Source organism: Xenopus laevis, chromosome 7L (assembly GCF_017654675.1).
Source record: "Xenopus laevis strain J_2021 chromosome 7L, Xenopus_laevis_v10.1, whole genome shotgun sequence".
NCBI classification, from domain to species: domain Eukaryota; kingdom Metazoa; phylum Chordata; class Amphibia; order Anura; family Pipidae; genus Xenopus; species Xenopus laevis.
In genome coordinates this window covers 19,336,969-19,360,495 of record NC_054383.1, presented here as the reverse complement: position 1 = coordinate 19,360,495, position 23,527 = coordinate 19,336,969, and the positions used below count along the sequence as shown (strand labels likewise).

At 38.3% G+C, this 23,527-nt stretch overlaps 1 protein-coding gene across 1 annotated transcript in view; it reads right to left on the bottom strand.

Annotated features, from left to right (window-relative positions):
* adam12.L (ADAM metallopeptidase domain 12 L homeolog) overlaps positions 1–23,527 on the bottom strand; it is a 342,539-nt gene that overhangs the window by 274,266 nt on the left and 44,746 nt on the right. The window contains exon 3 of the mRNA XM_018225176.2: positions 5,131–5,204. Coding sequence (XP_018080665.1) covers positions 5,131–5,204 — 74 coding nt within the window. The remainder of the gene's footprint in view (positions 1–5,130; positions 5,205–23,527) is intronic.

Genomic DNA, 23,527 nt, shown 5'->3' with positions numbered 1-23,527 from the left:
GTGCAGGCACACGTCACATGACTTGGGGCAACTGGGAAATTGACAAAATGTCTAGCCCCATGTCAGATTTTAAAATTAAATATAAAAAAATCTGTTTGCTCTTTTGAGAAATGGATTTCAGCGCAGAATTCTGCGGGAGTAGCACTATTAACTGATTCCTTTTGAAAAAAAAAATTTCCCCCATGACAGTATCCCTTTAACAATGTTCTTGTTCATTTAAAGTTTTTGCAATAGGGCAGCAGTTTGCAGGAACGTCCTCCAAAGTGTAGCACCAACTTGGGTTTGAACCTTGCCTACCAGGCTTGCAAATTCTCTTCTTTGTAAAAATTATTTTACAAAGAAGAGTCATCCTGTGGAATATTTAGAATATGCCATCTGCTGGTCCCCCTTCAGATGTTCCAGCTGCTTGTGGGTACAGTTGGCTGCAGGGTAAATTGGGTGCACAGTGCTATTATAGAGGTGCCCAGAGGCACTTTGTACATTCCCCCAATAATCCTGATGGAGCATTTCCTCTTTAGATCTGACAGACTGAATTCATTTAAAACCTAATAAATAATCGGTTAACTTGGCTGGTACTCCGGTATCATAATAGGGTGCTATTACAGCAATAAAAAAAAAAAATCACACAATGTTCTCCATCTAGATTGCCATTTAACGAGATATCCCTGTAATGCATTTTTCATATATAATAGGCTAAGCAGCAAAATGTTTGAGCAACAGTAGAAACGAGAACAGAGAAAGCTGCCAACATTGCAAAACATGGACATGCTGTGATATCTGGAACATAACAAACAATGACTAAGTTTCAATACACGACACATGGTGTAATACAACAGATGAAACTCGGGCCAAGGAGATAATGCTCTGAAATCACTCTCGATTCCAGCGCCATCGTTTGTGCTTTGGAACGCTCCTCTGCAAAAGGGATTAAAGGTCTGAGAATTTGCAGATGTTAGTGATAAATATGGAATTACTGCTCTACATTCTGTAACAGCCAAGAGTGCAAATTGTAGGGAAGGGTTTCGGACTATCATTTCAATAAGATCATAATATTCTGATCCCACAAACACAAGTGAAATAAATCTTCCCATCACATCACTGGTGTGTACCCAACTTTACTAGCAAATGACAACTGAAAAAAACAATTAGAAGGTCAATTAGGTCTTCGGTATTAATGGGATGTCTCTTTAAACCAGGCAGGAGTTAGACCAGAGTGGGCACCTGCTACAATAGGTAAATCCAGAAAGGGGAAAGCATGAGCCATAAAATAGCACCCTCCCACTAAATCAGTCAGAGGTTCCCATAATATGGTTGTAGTAAAACGTAACTTTTAATTTTAAATAATTAAAATGGTATGCCCAAAGTTTTAATCCAAAAGTTAAAAGGAAAGAAAGCCGTACCGACTCAAAGGTCTCCAGTTTGTGGACGGGATACAAAGGATTAAGTTACAACTGGATGGCTGATCTCAGTTAGTACATTAATCTACTCTATTGTTCAAAGCTTGGTTGACAGTACAATAGTGGAAATTATCTGTGTAGCGAGAGTATACCCCAGTACAGATTCTTGTTCGGAGGTATTCGGAAGATCAATACAGAACAGTGTATACACAGGAGTATTGGCGTTCCAGTTAATGGATCTAAAGATAACAACCTTGCTCGCATTCGTATAGCAGAAACCCTGTAAGTGTATAGGATCCGACACGCCCCTTCCATATGCACGCTTCCTTAGCAGGTTCATAGTACATCAGTGCTTTCAGCTGTGCCCTGCCTGAAGTAAATTCTACCCCGTTACGGCACAAGAACCTCCCGCCTTTCGCTCACCATGCACGAGCTTTGTCAGGCTAAGTTGGTGCCGATAGAGGTGCCTCTATAAATAGCTATACCACTGTCCGTCAAATCAAATCAATTTTTTTTTTAAATAAATTTGATTGGTTGGGGTTTTCTTTCGACTTTCGAGTTGATGGGAGTTGATGGGAGTTTTTAGAAACTCCCATAAACTCGAAATTCGACCCTTGATTAATCTGCTCCTTAATATTCAAATCTAACATGAATTTTTGGGTGTTTAGGTAAGAATTCTGTTACTTGTTCATTAGTGAGCTTGGCCACTTTTACATCTTTTTGGGTGTAATTTTTCCATGTTTTGCCATGAACTTAGGGTATTGTCGTAACAATGTAGGGTGCCATTTAAGGTATGGAATAACATACAATAGAGAGCTCTTGCTGTGGTTTTTCTTGGAGATGTTTCACCAGTCATCCAACTGGCTTTCTCAATTCAGAATGAAGAAAGCCAGTTGGATGACTGGTGAAACGTCTTCAGGAAAAACACAGCAAGTCCAGCTGATTTGACTAATTTCTACAGATATACCATGACCTGGATGAATGAGAATCTTTACAAAGACATACAATACCCCTGTAATTTAAACCGCTGCCAGGTGCTAGGGCTAGTAATCCCAGCAAACATATAGAACTTTAGATGCTCAACTGGAAGTCTACACAACAAAAAAAATACTTAACCCCCTACAAAATTAAACAAATGAAGTGCAAATGAAGACTAATTGCAAAAGCTTTAGAATACAGGTATGGGATCTATTATCCAGAAACCCATTATCCAGAAAGGTCTGAAGACCATCTCCCACTGACTCCATTATAATCAATTTTTTAAATCTGATTTCCTTTTTCTCTGTAATAATAAAACAGTAGCTTGTACTTGATCCCAACTAAAATATAATTAATCCTTATTAGAGGCAAAACCAGCCTATTGGGTTTAATTCATTTTTGAATGATGTTTTTGTAGATTTAAGGAAAAATGGCAGGTACCGAGCAATCTGGATAACAGGTCCCATACCTGTACATACAACATACTGTATATAACGTGCAGTGTCAATAGTATGATGAAATAATACTTTCAATTATTTTATTTCTTTTATCCCAACACATTGCCTTTAATTTCTGATCAGATGAAAATGATACGAATGCAAAGAATGGCAATTATCCTGTTCATGAATCTATGAAGCAATAAACAATATCATAAAGAATAAACCATCATCTGTCAAAGACTGTTGGTGGACAGAGCATAACTGAGCATTGTTTTTCATTAGGGAATTTTATGCAAGTCGTAAAACCATTTGTCTTTTCCATTTTCTGAATATTTTAGAAATGACAAGAGAGTAATGAGTAATCATAAGATTTTGACACTTCATTTTAGGCCGGGAAAAATATAAAATGTGTTAATTAGAGCTATTCATTTGTTGCATTAAAATGGGAAAACTGTGCCGTGGTCTTGGTTAGAGCCTTATTGGCAGGAGCTGGTGAGGGCTCTGTATCTTGCGAAAATACCCTACAAATGATTTTATTTAACCTACATAGATTTTCAGAATTAAAAAAAAACTTTTTTTTTATTATCCAGCTTTATAGCTTTTTTTTCAGATATTGCATGCAATCATTTATAGATTATTTTCCGATGCTGTACTTTTTATATACTTCCCCGAAGGCGGTTAAAGAAGCCCACAATGTTTCAAGTATATATTGCTTGGCGCAGTCAGAACTATTTCGGTGCTCCTGAAGGGGCAATAAAATTGAGAATGCGCACAGTAAACATTGGCCGGGACAACTGGGATGTGTAGAAAATTAATAGAGAACAGAGAGGTGAAATGCTAGAGCAGACTTACACTAAGTCCATGTGTAGGATCTATTATAAGGAATTTGTCCTTAATTTGGAGGACCATACACTAAAGCTACGAGAAAAATGTATATTAATAAACAGAATATATATATATATATATATATATATATATATATATATATATATATATATATATATATATATATATATTAATTTACTCTATATACTTTCAGTTTGTATCACCATAACGTTGGGTTTATGTTCAATACTTTGCAGTTATATTCCAATTTCTTAAACTGACACCATCACATGCATTCTTGTTACATGTATGGGATATGTTTTCCAGAATGCTCTGGACTTGTAGTTCTCTGGATAAGAGATCTTTCCATATTTTAAGGGGGTTATTTATTAAGGTTTGAGTTGTGCTTTCCACAAAAATTTGAGTTTTAGAGTTGTTTTTTTTGCTCAAAACTCACATTTTACGGTTAAGAAAAAACTCGAACTTTTTGAGATTTATTATACTCCAACCCTGGAAATAGCTTGAATCCAAAGATATACTATCTAAAGCCTGCCAAGGTCATGTAAAGGTGGCCATACACGGGCCGATAAAAGCTGCCGACAGACCGTGTCGGCAGCTTATTGGCCCGTGTATGGGGCCCCCCGACGGGCTTCACCGATCGAGATCTGGCCGAAAGTCGGCCAGATCTCGATCGGATGGGACAAAAAATCCTGTCGGATCGCGGCCGCATCTATTCGTTGATGCGGTCCCGCGATCCGACCGCCCGTTTAGGCATCGTTAGGATCCGATCGTTGGGCCCTAGGGCCCATGATCGGATCAGCCCGATATTGCCCACCCACTTGAGGTGGGCATATCGGAGGGAGATCCGCTCGTTTGGCGACATTGCCAAACGAGCGGATCTCTCAGTGTATGGCCACCTTAAGAGTCAATGACAGAGGTCACTTGAACCATTTGAAGATGTTAATAGCCTTCATGATGTTTGAGGTTTTTTTTGGAGGGTTGTGCCTGAAAACTCAAATAATTTGATTGATTTGAGCTGCTTCCCTTGGAAAACTCGATTAATTCGAGTTTTTGGGTTTCGCAACTAGAACTCGCAGAATCAAGGTTTTTTTCCAATTGAGTTTTTTTCTTAAATAATATACCATTGATTCGAGTTGATTTCGAGGTATAAAAAACTCATTTGACCTTTGATAAATAACGCCCAAAGTCTATTAAAAAATCATTTAAGCATTAAATAGACCCAATAGTATTGTTTTGCCTCCAATAAGGATCAATTATATCTTATATCAAGCTACTGTTTTATTTTAATTTAATCTTTTCTAAAAATGTAAGTTATTTGATAAAAATAGAGACTATGGGGGATAGCCTTCTTGTAATTTGGATTTCTGGTTTCTGGATAATGGACCCATACCTGTATTACGTTCATTAAGTTGCATTTTTAGGACCACAATATGGAGGCACACTGTGATACGTTGGATAACTGTACTTACTTATTTCTTTCCAAGTTGATAAGTAGTCGTATATCTTTAGCTTTTAGTAGCACTTTCATTGCTGGTGGATGACTCTGAAAAAAAGGATTATAGTGATATAAATACTGGAAATATCAGGGTCAATTTGATAAGAAAGAAATGTTATTGTGCACTGTAATATCTATTCATATATTTTAATAAAAGCAATAACTCTAACACAATGTTGCATAGGATGCTGCATTATTGTATACTATGAAGATATTAGAAGTGTTGGAGGAGGACCAACGTCATAAGCCAAGGTCCTGGAGCTTCTGGCTTCAGTATAATCTAGATTCTAGAATATACATAAGTGCCTTGTAAACTAAATAGAACTTTCTGTCGTTCGTGGCCTCATAAACAACAAATACTGATATTAGATGTTTTTTAAAAGATTAAAGCCGCAAATGACAGTTTCCCCAAGAGACGTGTATTTTAAATTGGTACAAAAGTATCTAAGTATCTGTTCTGGTCTCTCTGCCAAAAGCCAATTAAGTTAGAAACTTTGTATCTTTTTCTGGCTGTTTAGTGCAGGAGATCAAAGAGAAAGTCCGGACAGCTCAGTAACAAACCCGGGACTGGTTTTTGCTGTCAAAATTGGGACCGTCCCAGTGGCAGTCTGTGGGTTCTGGCAAATGCCAGAGGGGCTGCTATAAGGTGCCATAGAAAGTCAGTATTTAGTGGGCTGATGGAGGCTGTTTGGGCCTCTATATGGGCTGATTGGGCCTCTGTGTACCTGAAATGCCAGGGCCTATTTTAATTCTCAGTCCGGACCTGCGTCCCACTCAAAACAGTACAGTTGGGAGGTATGGTTTGGGGCCCACCTGTCGTCCCTCCTAGGTGTGACTTTCCTCCATAACTCACGCCCCTTCCACCAGGACCCTGCTTCCTCTATAGTTATGCCACTGGGAGGGCAGGTGGGTTTTATACTCCATATAAAAATGAACACAAAAAAAGAAGACCAACTGGACTCAATTAAGACAGTAAGTTCATTTAAAACATTGTACATTTTGTAAAGTCATGCCAGTTATTTGAACCTAATGTTCTCCGCTACACAGTATATTTCTTGTAACACTTCTAGAATAAAATAATGTTTCTCCTAATTCTTAAACAGAAAGTATCAAGGGAGGAGCTCTTTCTGACAGTCAATTGTTAGCCCTTGATTTTTTTCATCCCCAGGCGCCGGTAGCTAGCTGGCAGTTGCCCAGACACTTGATATAGTGGATGGCTGTAGGACGGACTTCTTGGGGAGCAGTTACAGTGAGAAGTAGAGTTTCCAGCTCTGTTTTTCCTGAAGTTAGAGAGCATGCTATTTCACTTATATGCGGTGCGGGATTTTAAAGCATAAAAGCACACAAACACACATTACAAATTATTAATATCATGTGCCTCCAAGATGTGTCTGCTGAATGGTTATACAATATCCGATCCTTTCTATTATTAAAACCTTTGCCCCAATACAGTATTCGGATGCGAATACCATTTATGCGTTGGCTGAAAAATGAACATTTGGAATTGTTAAGACTCACTCTAAAGCCCTCTGTAGACTGCTTCTCTTGCACACAATGAAAGCTACAATGAAAAGGGACAGGAGTGGTATTTTTTTTTTCTAGAGTAACCATTAGCGGAGGTAGTGAATTTATAAAGGGGTCAGATATTTTAGGCACCATCATATCTAGGAACACCTTAGAGTTGGGGTCCCCAGCCTTCTTAACCCATGAGCCACATTCAAATGTAAAAGAAGTTGAACAGCAACATCAACACTAAAAAAGTTCCCGGTGGTGCCAAATCAGGGCCGTGATTGACTATTTGGCAGCCTCTATGTGGACTGGCAGCCTTCAGGAGGCTCTGTTTGGCAATACACCTGGTTTTTATGTAACCAAAACTTTCCCCCCCAATACAGGAATCAAAAATAAGCACCTGGTTTGAGGCCACTGGGAGCAACATCCATTGGATTGGTGATCAACATGTTGCTCACGAGGTTCTGGTTGGGATCACAACCTTAGAGAAACAATCGCTATCTTCAGATTATACTTAGATTCAGAATCCTTAAGCACTGTCTAAATTGGCCACTAGCTGTCCAAATCACTTAACCGTAGCTCCCTAGATGTTGTACTACAAATTCCACCATTCTTTAAAGGAAAACTATACCCCCAAAATGAACACTTAAGCAACAGATAGTTTACATCATAGTAAGTGGCATATTAAAGAATCTTACCAAACTGGTCTATATATTTAAGTAAATCTTGCACTTTTACATCTCTTGCCTTGAACCACCATTGTGTGATGGTCTGTGTGCTGCCTCAGAGATCACCTGACCAGAAATACTGCAGCTCTAACTGTAACAGGAAGAAGTGTGGAAGCAAAAAACAGAAATCTGTCTGTTAATTGGCTCATGTGACCTAACAAATATAGTTTGTTTGGTATGTTTGTGTGCACAGTGAATCGTACAATCCCAGGGGGCGGCCTTTATTTTTTAAAATGCCAATTTTCTATTTATGATTACCCAATGGCACTTACTACTAGAAAAGTATATTATTATGATAATGGTTCATTTACATGAAGCAGGGTTTTACATATGAACTGTTGTATGCAATATCTTTTTATAGAGACTTACATTGTTTGGGGGTATAGTTTATGTGCTGAAGACTGTAGGGAATTGTAACTTTGCCACATCTCAAGGTTATGAAGCATGGGTCTAAGGGCTTGGGATTAGGGTCAATAATGACCCAACAGTAAATACTTCTTTTCCGTCACTTTACCGGTGATGTTATGGGGGCTTAAAAAGCCTGCACTTAAGGTCCACACCCCCAGGGGTGATCCTGGCCCCTCCGCCGCCTGAGGCAGCCGCAGTTGCTGCCCCCCCTCCACCAGAAATTCGCTCTTAAAGTACCAGGAGCAGCATTTTTGCTGCCCTGGTACCTAGGGGGGCGCTGCCGTCTGAGGCAACAGCCTCAACTCGCCTCATTGGCGAAGCACCCCTGCACACCCCAGCATTATTTGCCCTCTATTCGATTTCACCTACATATTATTTGTAGTTATGGAGGTGCTTTAAAACAAAGCATCATTAGACAAGTGGAGCTAATTAGTAATGAACGTAATTTGTTGCCAGTTTTGGCTGTGAAAACAAAAGCGCACAGACTCCAATGGATAATGCTCTGAAAAAGTTGCATGGAAACAAAAAGTAGAGTGGCCAATGCAAAAAAAACGCCCATTGACTTTAATTTTTGCCATTTTGCATTTTTTTGGCTAATATGCAATCCACATGTACGTGCTATTCTATTTGGTACATCTGCTACTTGGAGAAGAAATATATGCATATATCCCAGCGGGAGCCCAAAGGGCAGTCTTCAGAAAAGTACTATGACTCAACAGAATGTAACACATGGTAGAGGAACACCATTCACTACAATGAAATAAAAGATAGAGTTTGTTGTTTTACACCATATGGAGCCAAGCTAGCACAATCTGTGCCCAAAGGCAGACCTTGATTCCAGTGTTTTCCATTACCAAGGAATATCCTAATTATGCAAGTATGGTTTTGATAATAGGCCCACTATAAAGCGAGCACAGCATCCCGGAGCAAATAAACACAATCATGTAATACAAGCAAAAAAGAGAATGGAAATCTGAGCCACATCACAAAGCCAGTGCAAATATCCCTAACAGGACAACCTTTTCTTGCACTTGATGTTCCTGGAATTCTCACAGAGAACAAACCCACATTGCCGCTGGCATTTTCCCAGACAGTAGCTCTCTACAGCCGCACAGAAAACATATAAATCCTTTTTATTACATACTAATGGACAGGAAGCCGGTAAAGTGGTCACTTCTCATTTAAGAGCCACTGTACTGCTCTTAGAAAGAAATATTGCACCTGTTTAGTCCAGAGGATACTCTCTGCTTCTTAATTACGGATCAAATTCTTATCGCTGGACACTTCTTTATTTACTAGTGAAATTATTGTATCCGTATTTTAACCAATGGAATACAGTCTCATATATATATATATATATATATATATATATATATATATATATATATATATATATATTTACACACACACACACACACATACACACATACATATATATACTTGCAACTTGCCTGGGTGCTGGTAAATAAGGTATGTCAATATATATATATATATATATAGTAAATATTATCTTGAAAATGGGCTAGAATTTTATATATGCACCAAGATTTTTTTCTATATATGTTAACCCGCCAATGGTCAGCTATATACAGAAAATACACATGAATATTCTTTAATGTCTCATGTTCATTAAGAGGTTTCCAAAGGGGATATACCATAACATGATTTAAATGTTTTTCAATAAAAAAAAATCAATAAAATATGATGGCATTGCTTGCATTCTTGTTTACTTTTATATATATATAAGCAGGGCTACTGTACTACAGGTATGGGATCCGTTATCCTGAAACCTGTTATCCAGAAAGCCAATTACGGAAAGGCCGTCTCCCTTAGGCTCCATTTTAGACAAATAATTCAAATTTTTAAACATGATTTACTTATTCTCTGTAATAATAAAACAGCATCTTGTACTTGATCAAAATTAAGATATAATTGGAGGGAAAAAAATCTTATTAGGTTTATTTCATCTTTGAATGATTTTTAGTAGACTTATGGTACGGACATCCAAATTATCTGGAGAACCCTAGGTCCCAAGCATTCTGTATAACAGGTCCCAAACCTGTACTTACTTCAGCAAAGGTATTCAACATATACTCCCATATACAGTATATACGTATACACCAATACCAACCAATAACATGTTTGCTTTTAAACAGGTAACCAGCAAATGCTTCCTGCTGATTGGTTGCTTTAGGTAAATAGCCCAGTAGCAGGCTTTGCAGCTTTTATTAAATGACCTATAATTTATGAGCACAGTGCAGATGCACATCAATTTTTCGTTTACCAAAAATGGCAGCTTTTGCCCTGAAGTCCACTATAACTGTGGTCATGTAGGGAGTTCCTTGGACCGGGCTGGGTGTAGGCAGAAGAGGCAGGTGTCTAAGGAGCAACTATGGGTGGATGCTAGGACCTTAGGCACCTACCTCTTCTGTCATCTCTAACGCATACCCTGCACTGGATCAGCAGGAGCAAGTGTCATGCCAAGGGGGCAGGAGATAGGAGTTGCCATGTGGGAAGTTGGTAGCTGTGATGCTGGTGTAGGGGTTGCTGAAGTGGCGGGGCAGAAGGTAGTTGCTGAGTGGTAGTGGTGTCCACTTAAAGGGGTTGTTCACTTTTGAGATAACTTTTAGTATGATGTAGACTGAGAGTTTTGAGTTATTCAGCAGCTCTTCAATTTGCATCTTAAGCAATCTGGTAACTAGGGTCAAAATGACCCTAGCAATCATGCATTGATTTGAATAAGAGACTGGAATATGAACAGGAGAGGCCTGAATAGAAAGATCAGTAATACAAAGAAACAATAACAATACATTTGTAGCCTTACAGAGCATTTGTTTATTAGAAGGGAGTCAGCGACCCCCAGTTGAAAGCAGCAAAGTGTCAGAAGAAAAAGGCAAATAACTATAAAACTATTAAAAAAAAAAAAAATGAAAACCAATTCAAAAGTTGCTTACAATTGGTTACCTTAAAGGTGAACCATCCCTTTAAGGCAAAATGAGCCTATAATAGGCTGCAAGATTATATGGGGAATCAAGGGTCGAATTTCCTTTTTTTTTTAACTCCCCATAACTTCCATAACTTCGAAATTCGACTAGTCGAAATGTATTAATGAAATCAAATTTTTTAAACTCGGACGAATTTAAACGAACCGAAAAATTCTAATCACATTCGATTTGAATCTGAAAAAAAACTCTAATGTCAGAAAGGCTGCAAACATCTCCAAATTGATCCCTGGCACCTCTCCCATTGACTTGAACAGCAATTCGGCAGGTTTTTAGGTGGCGAATAGTGGAATTTGAATTCTTAAAGGGCGAGAGTATGATAAATCTTGAAAATCAAATTTGAATTTTTTTAAAAACTCAAATCGAATTTGGATAACTCTCTAGTTGAATTTGACAGTTTTGACCGTAAAAAAAATTGGAATTTTCAATATGACCCTTGATAAATCTGCCCCTTAATGTAGCTTTTAATGTATTTATTATAGCGACACTGCAGATCTGATCAGCACTGTAGTGAGAATCCTGACTGCCAGGGCTACATCAGACACATTGCTGGATTCCAGTTTGGCTAGCTGTTCTTACATTGTAATTAGGCACCATAAAATTGATGGGAATCTGTGCCTTCAGTGCCAGCATGCATTAACCTTTGACTGTATACTCCAATATTCCACGAGTTGTTGTCCAATAAGCATTTCACTGAATAACTGGGTTTATATCCCCTTTAATGAGGCTTGATCTTATCCTAAATCTTGTCCGAACGAAACAATATTACATTGTTTTTCCCTATTATAATCCGGAAGGAGATAGGAGAGCTAATTAACTTGTATAGACTCGCATATTATTAATGCAGAACATTCCAAACATTATTTATGGGGAGACTAATCAGCTTTCCTGTTAGCAAATTGGCCATATGAACAGATCCGCAGCAAAGCTTCTATCTTTGCACAACAGCACTTTGGTGCCACTGGGCACAGATTCTAATCAAGGACTTTGTCCTGCCCTCATGTAACTGTGCCGAGTTCCCGGCCTGAAAATATTCATGCTCTTTTGCCTTCCTCCGTTACACAAACTGACAGCCGGCCAAGGCAAAAATGTCTCTTTCTCTCTCTAAAAATCGTTTTTTTTTCCCATGCAATGATCTGGGGAAAATTCTACTGTATCTGTTGGCAATTTCAGAATGATAAATACATTAATTAAACGACAAGTACGGCATAATGCATAATTGGATCAGAAAGAATTTAATTAAATGAACCACACGCAACATCGATTGGAAGCCGTTGAAAGGAACGTATGAATTGTTTTTTTTTTTTTTGCAGATTTATACAAAAAAACAGCATGACCTTGTGTAGGTGTGACCTTGCGCATGAATTCAATGAACTCATATCTGATTAGGAGACATACAGTATACTGCAAGGTGCATATAAATAGGAGTTTCCCATGACTACCTGGTGTTGCTGCTGTTGGTCAGTTCAGCCGGACTCATTATTTTGGGTATCCCAAGTTGTCCTTTCTTGGGAAAGATAAAATGTCAGGGAAAAGAGGAAACTTAACCTATTGCAGTTGGTCTTCATTCATTCGTTCAGCAGCTGTAAGGATTGCTTAAAGGAGAAGGAAAGCTCCTAGACAGTTTATTGCCAACAGATTAGCCACAATAATGCAAGCTAGAATGCTATATTTATTCTGCTGAATGCTTTACCATACCTGAGTAAACAGCTCTAGACACTGTCTCTGTTTATTTAGGATAGAAGCTGCCATATAAGCTTGGTGTGACATCACTTCCTGTCTGAGTCTCTCCCTGCTCACTTACAGCTCTGAGCTCAGATTACAGCAGGGATGGGAGGAAGGAGGGGGAGAGGAGCAAACTGAGCATGCTCAAGCCCTGCCCTGGTGGTTTAAACTGAAAACAGGAAGTCTGATACAGAAGCCCATGAGTACACAATAGAAGGAAAGAAATGTTGTGTTTCTTTTGACAGAGGACTCAGAGCAGCATTACTTTGAAGGTTTACTGGTGTATTTATATAGGCCTTTCTGATAAAGCTTACTTAATTTTAGCCTTTCCTTCTCCTTTAAAGTTGTAGTCGCACAACAGATGGAGGGCCATGTTTGCAACATAATCTTTTTTTCTGAGATTGGGGGTTCAAGAATTAACCAAAGTCAAATCACTAACTCTGTTGTTCCTGTTCTATTCGGCATACCTGTCACGAACAGCACCCAAAATCCAGAACCAATGCTAGGCTCCCTGGTCTTGGCTCTTGCTTCTGCCTTTAACAGCTGCCTTTCACCTCGGGAGGAGCCCACGGCTAATCGGATGCCGCCAGATCTTTTTAATAGAGGAGCCAAGCGAAGGTTCTGGACGAGCAAAGGGGCACGATGGTTAGCAAGGTTTAGGCCAGAAAGCACAGTTCTAGGAATAGACAGAGCGTAGTCAAACAGGCCGGATCAGTGCAGGCAGACAGACAAGGGTCAAAACCGGAAGATCTTTCCAAATGGTCAGACAGGCACAGGTCTGGATTACGGAGTTTAGAATAGTCAGGCAGACAGGAGTCAAAACAGGAATGAGCAACAAGAATAAAGCACCCAGGAAACTAACAAGTAGAACCAAACAACGGGCAATGAGTTTGATTTGAAAAGGCCTTTAAATATTCAAAACTGTCATGATGCCGGTGACGCTTCACGACGCGTAAAACCCAGAAGCGTGCGCCACAGGAACTCCTGCGCCGAAGAAGAAGGAATCAATTTGGCGGGCATCCCTGGTGCCCACTAGACCACCAGGGTGAGTGTCCCTCACAATACCATTTAGCAAAGGGGTTACCAATAGTGATTAGATTAGAAATCGTATATATATATCAATTTGCCAGTACAGGAATGCTCAGGACCTGGGGTCTTCCCGATAAGGGATCTTTCCGTAATTTGGATCTTCATACCTTAAGTCTACTAGAAAATCATATAAACATTAAATAAACCCAATAGTCTGGTTTTGCTTGCAGCCATCCTGTATTTCGCAGCTTCTGGATAACAGGTTTCCTGGTAACGGATCCTGTACTAGCATCACCCATATATTACACAGGATACCAAAAGTATACGACTAACAAAGTTCTTGAGGCTTGGCTTTAATTTACAATTACAATACATGGTTGTCCAGGTGGATCTCTGAGGTTCTTTTTTGAATTCTGATAGATGATAAACACTGGGCTTTGCATGCAAAGAAGCCGGGACTGATAGTCCCTTGTCAATAGAGAAAAATAACTCTCCTTCTCTGTGTATAACAGGGGAGAGGAACGTCAGCTGCCAGCCAGGTCCCACAGCAATACGTGAATTTGAATTTTCTCTCAGTACAGGTGGATCTTTCATTAGCACAAATGACTGAGCAATTGATTGACCTACTTGTGCTCTGGCAGGAAAATTCATAAAAAAAAACAGTTAAGGGACCTGAGGATAAATTTTACTCCCTGCTGACATGTAATCTCAGTTTCTAAAACTGTCCTCATCCAGACCCAGGCAGTCAGAGCAGGATTCCCTCAACGGGACCCAGGTAGGTCAACGGAATCATCTGACCAAAAATGCTAAAATCATTAATATAGAGATTTCACCTGAAAATAAACCTTAACTCTGCATTGTGATTAAAGACGCCTGACACAGAATGACCTGAAAGTCAAAAAGCCTTGAATAAATGAATGTCTAAACAATATTTTCACGCAAAGCAATTTTCCTAGAATTCCTATAAGGAAGGGGTTTTTTGCCCTACAGCCCTATATGACAGCCTCCACTGCAGAAATGAACATAATTACAAGAATGGAATAAAATTGTATTCTTTTAAATGCACACACAGCCCTTTTATGCTTTGGTGTGATTGGTTCTTTAGCCTTGCATTGGCCTTTACATTTTTATTCATATTCTTATCAATATTTCCCTTTCTGCCCTGCATCTACACTTTTGATTTTCTACTTGTAATAAAAGGGTGGTTCACTTTTAAGTTATCTTTTAGTATGTTATAGAATGGCTAATTCTAAGCAACTTATTAATTTGCCTTAGTTTTTTCTTTTTTTAAATTATTTGCCTTCTTCTGTGTCTTTCCAGCTTTCAAAGGGGGTCACTGACCCTATCTAAAAACAAATGCTCTGTAAGGCTACAAATGATTGCTACTTTTTATTACTCATCTTTCTTTTCAGGCCTCTCCTATTCATATCCAAGTCTCTTATTCAAATCAATGCATGGTTGCTAGGGTCATTTGGAGCATATCAACCAGATTGCTAAAACTGCAAACTGGAGAGCTGCTGAAGAAAAAAGCTAAATAGCTCAATAACCACAAATAATAAAAAAATTAAAACCAATTGCAAATTGTCTCAGAATATCACTCTATATCATACTGAAAATGTATTTAAAGGTAAACAACCCCTTTAATATCAGGGCCAGTGAATAGAGTAATAAAGGAAGAATAGAATAGGGAGACACGTAGGGGATTATTTATCATAGTCCGAATTCATCTCAACATGTTCTGCCAAAAACTCTGATTACATCCGCACACGTTTTTCTGCTTGTTTATCATTAGATTTTCCCAAAAATGTGGTTTGTGGGAAAAAAAATCAGAATTTCGCGATTTTTTTCAGATTTGACACCCGATTTTGTATGCTTTTTTTCCCCCCGAAATCTTCGGGGTATTGCACGAAACACAGCGCACATCAAAAAATCATTGAGATATGTTTGTAAAGATTATCATTCATCCAGTTCATGATATATCTATAGAAATAAGTCAAATCAACTGGAATCGCAGTGTTTTTTTTTTCCTTGAAGATGTTTCACCAGTCATCCAACTGGCTTTCTCAATTCAGATTTTTTAAAAGTCCGATTTTATACTTAAAAAAATCTCATATTTTTCAAGATTTTTGCATCCGGAGTTTAGTAAATAACCCCCGTACAGTATCTAGGGTGGCATACAAACCACTTTTGTGGCTGCTCAGATAAGTAACCATAGGAATTACCAAGTAAATTATCTTGCTATTTAATAAAATCCATCTTGAGTACAAGCATTAAGGCACAACTGAAAACTGCTGACATGATGGATAGCAATAGAGACAGACATTGAACCATTTCGGCACAAGTGCCCTTTTACCATCTGTTTTTGTCCATAAAGTTCAGCAATATAGAAAAATCAGTGGTAATGGAGTCAAAGACCTGGTAGAATTTACTGATAGAAGGACTGTCAGGCTAGAGGAAGTTAGGGTAGAGAGGAGCCTCCCACTGAAGAATCCAAGAGCAGAGTATCCCCAAAAAGTGCCCACACGGACTCAAGAGTTTCTCTTTGGGTTGTCATCTGTCCAGTTCTGAACTTCTTTGGTTAATATGGCAACCGTAGTTTATTTAATGCTGACCATTCACAATAAGCTTTATGTGTGATTGGTTTTGAACTGAACTTTCATTGTGGTATATACTGTCATATGGTTCAATATTATTCCTATATAGGAACCATTCAGACCCTATAAAATGTGGGTAGAGATACATCTCCTCCATTGTAGATTAAGCCTAACCAAAGTATAAGGGATTCCAAATTAAAACTTGTTTTCTCCTTGCGAGCAGCCATAACGAGGAGCAGAATATTTTTTGAGTGTTGTATAGGTTATCTACAGAAATATGAAGAATTCTTTTAAAGCCAGACTGTTGATAGATCCTGAAACCTGAACCTGAGCACCAATTGCTCCGTTTAATACTCTCCAAACATTCTATGTAACACTCTGCTCGGATGAAATTTATGTTTCTAATTGAGTTATTGAATTCACATAATAAAAGATTTGATTTTAATCACAGGCAGGCGGGTTCCATTAAGTTCCTTGTCCTTGGATTAAAGGCCAGATCTGAAGTGTCGTCTTTTAATCTATCCCCGGTGCCGTATGAATTTAGCAATGACTAAATGCTAATGATAAATACGTTAACAAAAAATGCATGTTCAAAAGTGCAACTGAATGTGATTAAAATAAACAGCTGAGAAACTCTCTTTATATTATCCTTTTCTAGAGGACCGTTGGATTGGATTTATACAAATTTATTACGCTTGCAAAATGTAGGAGTGTTCTTACATTGGAATAATGTACCCTAGTCCACCAGCCAATCAGATACAGGCTTTGATTGGGCTTGTGCAATTATAATGATGAAGGCAAACATGTTTTTGGCACCAAATCAAGTTTTAAATGTTTGTACATAACCCCTAATTTCCAGGACCATCTAATCTTAATGTAATGTTAATGTACATGCTCCCATGTGCTCAGTTACTGCTTTTTGGGTAGGGAGGTCCATCATAAATAGAGGGCAGCCTCACCTTATGGGATCAGTGATCCCCAGCCATGTTGCTCACCTCTGATGTTGCTCTCAAAAGCCTCAAAGCAGGTGCTCGTTTTTGGATTTGTGACTTGGAGGCTTAATGACAGCTAAACAGACCCACCAGTAGTCTGCTAGTCCACATAGGGGCTATGGAATAACCAACTACAGCCCTTATTGAGCACCTACTAGGAACTTTTTTCATACTTGGGTTGCTCCCCAACTTTTTATATATATAAATATATATAAATGGCTCACAGGCAAAACAAAAAGTTGGGGAACCCTACTCTAGAATGCTCTCTTCCCTTTTGGTAATTTGGTATTTTCTGTTAAAAAGTTTAGCCTACACTTTCTGGAATAAACAAATTCTTGACTCTTTGCTAAGATCTTGTGTCGGATTATTAAGTTTATACAGAAAAAAAACATTTTGGAGAAAATACTGTACGGCCCTCTTATTGACAACTAGATAGTTATAGTTAAATAGCAGGCAATTCTTTTTTTTGCAGGGCTACTATGTGCCGAAAAAGCCTGGATAATGGGTTAGTGCATTAACAAGAGAAATCCAGAGAAGTATGTGTATTTGTCACTCTGCCCTTTGACAAATTCCTCCTTTAATCTCGGCAAGGAAAAATAATGTTCCTGAATCTAAAACCATGTGGATTTTGCTACCATGTATAATTCAACTCCTTTCTGCATTATTCACTTGATTGTCCCATTTCCTTTTACCTTTCCAATTAATAACTCAATAAACCATTAGTTAATAACTGCATAGGATAAGCCACATATGATTCACTGCCCACCAGGAAAATGACATTATTATACAATAATTACTAGAATTTATTCTAAGACTAAATCTGGAAATACTGCACAATTAACGGAGGCAGAGGTAGAGGATTTACAGCATCTTTTTTCCATTGTTAAAACTTAAATTCTTTGATGATATTCAAGTCTCTCGGGAATCCTATTAAATTATGATGGAAACCTTAACGTATCATTTATCGGAACTAATTGGTGCCAAGTCAGTAGATCTGTCTGTAGACTGTGATAAGAATTATTGAGAACCTCTTCCTTTTCAGATAAATAGTGATGGGCGAATCCGTTTTTTTTTTTTTTACGCTGGCGTATTTTCTCCGGCGAATGTGCGGCGGCATCCAAAAAAATGGTTGCCAGTGTCAAAAATGAGACGCCGTGCCGTTTCTCGAATTCGCCCATATCGGCCATCACTACAGATAAAGCCTCTCTTTATGCACCCCCACCTAATGGCTTTAAAAATTAGTGGTGAGCACAAATTTTCCTTGTTTGTTACAAGTTTATACAGGAGCAGTGACCAGCTCCATGTTGTAGCTCCCACCCTTCCCAGCTATAGTCAGGTGATCACATTGGTGGCTAATAAAAGGGCAACAATGTTTGGGAGTTTTACTTTGAAAGTAGGAAGTGAGTTGCAGGTAAAACTTAGTCCCTGTGTAAAATGTATATTGAAGCAATAGAATTCTTAATGAATCAGATGGAAATTGAGCGTAGGACTGGCCAGATATGGGATGACTTTGATGTAGCTGACCAGCTTAAATATATTGCAATATATGGACATTAAAAGGGTTTTGTTTAAAGGGTAAGGCATTTTTTAGTAGCTGTATGCACAAAATGTCTCAATGTCTTAAATATATTGATAATGGGTTGAGTGCAGAGGACCTGTCTCTATATATTAAGAGACGATACAAGTAGTGATATATTACTACTGAGAAAACTTGCTGGTTCGATTTACAGGGAGCAGACCTGGTGATGTACAAGACACTTGTATTTGGGAATGTGAATGTATTTAGGAGCAGAATCCTGACCTCAGATGCATACTGTTTTGTTTCTTTGGGGGCAGAACCAAAGGTACTGGAGCAGGTTTGTATCATGTGGGCGACACTTGAGGTCATGCTTAGGTCCTTTAAGTTTAACTAGGCAAAAGTTAATTGAAGATATGACTCTCTGTAGCACATAGGGCAAATAGTTGAACAGCTGTTGCCTTTTGAAACGCCTCATTATGGAAGAAGGCAGAATAAAGGATGTCAAGTCTGCCATTTTGAGAGTTTGAGTATAATATTGCCAACAGAACTTCTTGTTTGTTTATGAAATATACAAAAGTTAAATCTTGTGTTTTTTTAAATGCCATGCACCATCAGTATCCTCTGCGGGGCTGTTAGGTTGTATTTTTTTGAGTCTGAGAAATCAAAATACAGATATGGGACCTATTATCTAGAATGCTTAGGACCTGGAGTTTTCCAGATAAGAGGTTTCTCCGTAATTTGGGTCTCCATACCTTAAAACTACTAAAATATCATTTAAACATTAATAAAACTTCACTCTTTGATAAATATACCCCCTTGTTAGGAAACTTCTTCAATGAGAGTAAAACTACTATTTATAAACAGAAAATTCAAGTGACAAATGATTAATACCCAAGAATGAAAAGAATGCAAGAAATGTTTTGTCCCATTTCTCATATGTGAGATACTCCGAGAAAGATTATGATGAATTTATAAAAAATGTTTTTTCTGATAAACCTGATCTTTACAGCAGAATAGAACCTACAAAGCTCTTAAATATTTTCATGCCATAAGATCTTATTTCGCTTTTTTAGAGCCAAGATCTAAGCTTGGTATTGGTATGTTGAATATTGTGTTGATGAATTGTCAAACTGTATGCAATGGTATGCATGATGTTGGCTAGGTCAATCCAGGACACTTTAACATTTGACTCATGTGTCTGCCTTGTACAAGGCCCATCTGATAAGGGTAAGAAGAAAGACATTGAAGTTCACCATGATAAAGATATTGGGCAGTTTTAAGAAATCAGTTGTAGAAATCTCTAGTTTGAGTATATGGGTGGTTATGGCCTTGTTAAATTTGAGCATTGTGCTTCAAGAAAAAAAAAAACCTACTATATAGGTTATCCTAGAGTTGGAGAGTTTTATATTCCTAATCACTGAATTCATTGGGGTTTCTTCCTAGCGACGAGGTATTAAATATTAGGGAAATTTCCTTTGCTGTAACTGGGCACACTCATCATCTCTCTTTGGTCTCAGGTTAGCTTGGACAGATTTGTTTTTCCTTCCCAGGCGCTTGTTTTTGTAGCCAAGCTTTCATACGGTGAGTAGAGGCTGAATTTGTGGAACATGGTTGATATTTATGTTGCTTTTGATAACTCTGCTATTGTCAGGACACATTGTTGCATCAACTCGTACTGTATGATGTATTTGTTTGGAAACATGAATTCAATATCTGCATTTAGATCTGCTGATACAATTCCCCGTGATTATTTTCCATTTGTTGAAAAACCTAGCATTTATTTTGTAGGCTCTTGGTGTTTTCTCTGCGTATATTACCTCGTATGTTCTCACGTGAACCTTTAACCTTCATTGTTTATCCAGAAAGCAGAATGCTTTGAATTGTACATCGCTGTTTTATGATGTATACAATGTTTTAGTCATTTTATAATGTCATCAGCAGATTTCGGTGCCAGTTATTTCTGCTTCAAAGGCCATTTTTGTAATTCTCGTACTGCTTAATAGCTCCTACGCTTTCATAAATCACAGACAAGACCTTGTTTTTTTTCAATACTTTACAAGACATCATGTCAAAAAATCAGCAACATCCGTCTCCCCTATTAGTGGTTTCGCGCTAAACAGGCATCCTCTAGGTCATTATATATCTGTCAGAAGTGCTGCTGTTTCAGATGACTATTTTATGTGTCTCTTTGAGGGATCTAAACAGCCTGTTAAAATACATTCTTTGCATCCAGTGCTATGTGACATTTATATCACAGGCCGCCATATCTTTGAACCTTTCTTTTGTTACAATAACTGCATGATATTATAGCAAAGTCAAGAAGGTTCTAGGCGTTAATGGGAAGGGTCTGTGACGGGGTCTTCATGTATCTTCAAAAGCAGGACAGAATGATGATGTTGATGGTTCTAATAAAAGGAAAGGTTCATACCAGACAGAACAAACTGTAGAACCATATAAAAATGTGTGAATATGAAAGGCATATGAAAATATATAATACCAATGTATGCTTGCATAGCATGAGACTATATACAGTAAAACCCCCATTTCATGGTTTTCAGGGGACCAGAAAAAAACATTGTCAAATCTGGAAAAATGTAAAATCAGGGAAATGCACAAAAAACAGTGTAAAATTAGAGAAAACTCAAAATCAGGTTATGTAAAATTAAAGTTTCACTGTATGCATGAATTTCATATAAAAGATATAAAAAGATATAAAGTGTTTCTGGCGCCATCTTATCTAACATATCTCCAACTTACCCCACTATCCATCAATTTTTCTATCCACAGGTAATGCTTTATGGAGCCCCACTTGGAACAGGGGTCTTGGGAGTTGACCCAAGAACCTTAAAGTTGATCCTTACCTCAGGGGCCTAATTGAGCAAAGTAAAGAATGTCAATAATCACCATCCATTTATTGCTTTCTATAATCTTAGGAGGTGATCCCTAACCAGAGACTCGCGAGTAACATGTTACTCACCAAATCCTTTGATGTTGCTCCCCGTGGTCTCAATGCAGGTAATTATTTTTAGATTTCTGACTTGGAGGTAAGATTGGAGGCTTAAAGACCATGTGTTTTTTATATTTAAATGTGCCTCACTGGTAAAAATAAAATTTGAGGACCCCCAATCTTAGGAATGATAGTACACATCCTTTTTGGCATTGATATTGCTTGGGGGAATGCAACTTATAGCATGAGCATTAGTACCTACAAAAGTTACAAACAGTTTACTCCATTGATTGCAACCTGTCTCCTTCCAACCTGTACTCAACACATCTTGGAGAACCATTGTTTCTTATATACATGACACAGTGATATCGCGGGTGGGCATCCCTGCTAGAAAAGCTACTGGCCTGGACTAGTGACCATTGTACTGTATGTGCTCCCTTTAGTAGCCTAAGCACCCACATAGCGCTGACTCTCCAGAGAGTAGAGTGGTGACCAGGTGGGCAGGGGCCATCATAGCTCCTACGCTTTAGCTGGCATACTGGGTCAGATTACCCCTTGGAAAAATGCATTGATGTCAATGATATAAAATGTTATTTAAACTATATGCACAAACAGCTTGTATCAAAATTTGAACACTATTGAATAAGCTCAGAGACTGTATTTGAAACAGATCTTAAGTGTTTCCAAGGTCCACAAGTCTATGGGGCCCATTTACTTAGCTCGAGTGAAGGATTAGAAGAAAAAATACTTTGAATTTCGAATGGTCGAATATGGCTACTTCGACCATCAAATAGGCTACTTCGACCTTCGACTACGACTTCGACCTCGAATCGAACGATTCGAAGTAAAAATCGTTCGACTATTAGACCATTCGATAGTTGAAGTACTGTCTCTTTAAAAAATACTTCGACCCCCTATTTGGCCGCCTAAAACCTACCAAGGCCAATGTTAGACTATGGGGAAGGTCCCCATAGGCTTCCTAATAATTTTCTGTTTGAAGGAAAATCCTTTGATCGATGGATTGAAAATCGATTATTCCTTAGATCGTTCGATCGTAGGAATAGCGCTAAATCCTTCGACTTCGATATTCGAAGTCGAAGGATTTCGATTGGTAAGTCGAATATCAAGGGTTAATTAACCCTCGATATTCGACCCTATGTAAATCTGCCCCTATGTGGTTTTTTTAGACCACCTTTATGTGCTTATGATTGGCCCCATACGTTCTATTCTGCTTTGTGCATCACCTGCAATATATATGATACTGTATATAAACATGTAACTGTGTGTTTTCCTTCTACTTGGAAGCACTTGGAATTTGTAATTATAGCACAAGCTGCTCTGTATAATGAAATAATAGCTAGCGGATTCTGCCTAATGAACTCCCTGTCACACCTTGTCTTGCTTTATCCGACTCCCACACTTCTGGCCCATACCCGTTACATAGTTAAATTGTCCAGCATTCAAAATACTTTCTAATCCATTTCTACAGCTCCCCCCCCCACAAGGGCCCTTCCAACTTGCTTAGATGTCTTTGACATTTTTATCGAAACTCTCCGGCATTACTTTATAAGACATATTAACTTAGATGTCAAAATTCTATTGACAGGGCTGGAAAAATAGCATTCGGCTCTCCATCCAGAGAAATGAGCTGTTAGTCAGGAGGGAGCCATTACTTGTCAATATGGTGTTGTACATATAGAAGAGTACTGCTAGCAGCTCACTGGACTGGTATGGGATCCGGTATTTGGAAACCCCTTATTCAGAAAAGTCCCATAGAATTTTAAGCAAATAATTACATTTAAAAAAAAAAATACTTTTCTCCGTGATAATAAAACAGTATTTTGTACTTGATCCCAATTGAGATGTAATTAATCCCTATTGGAGGCAAAACAATCCCACTGAGTTTATTTAAAGTTTA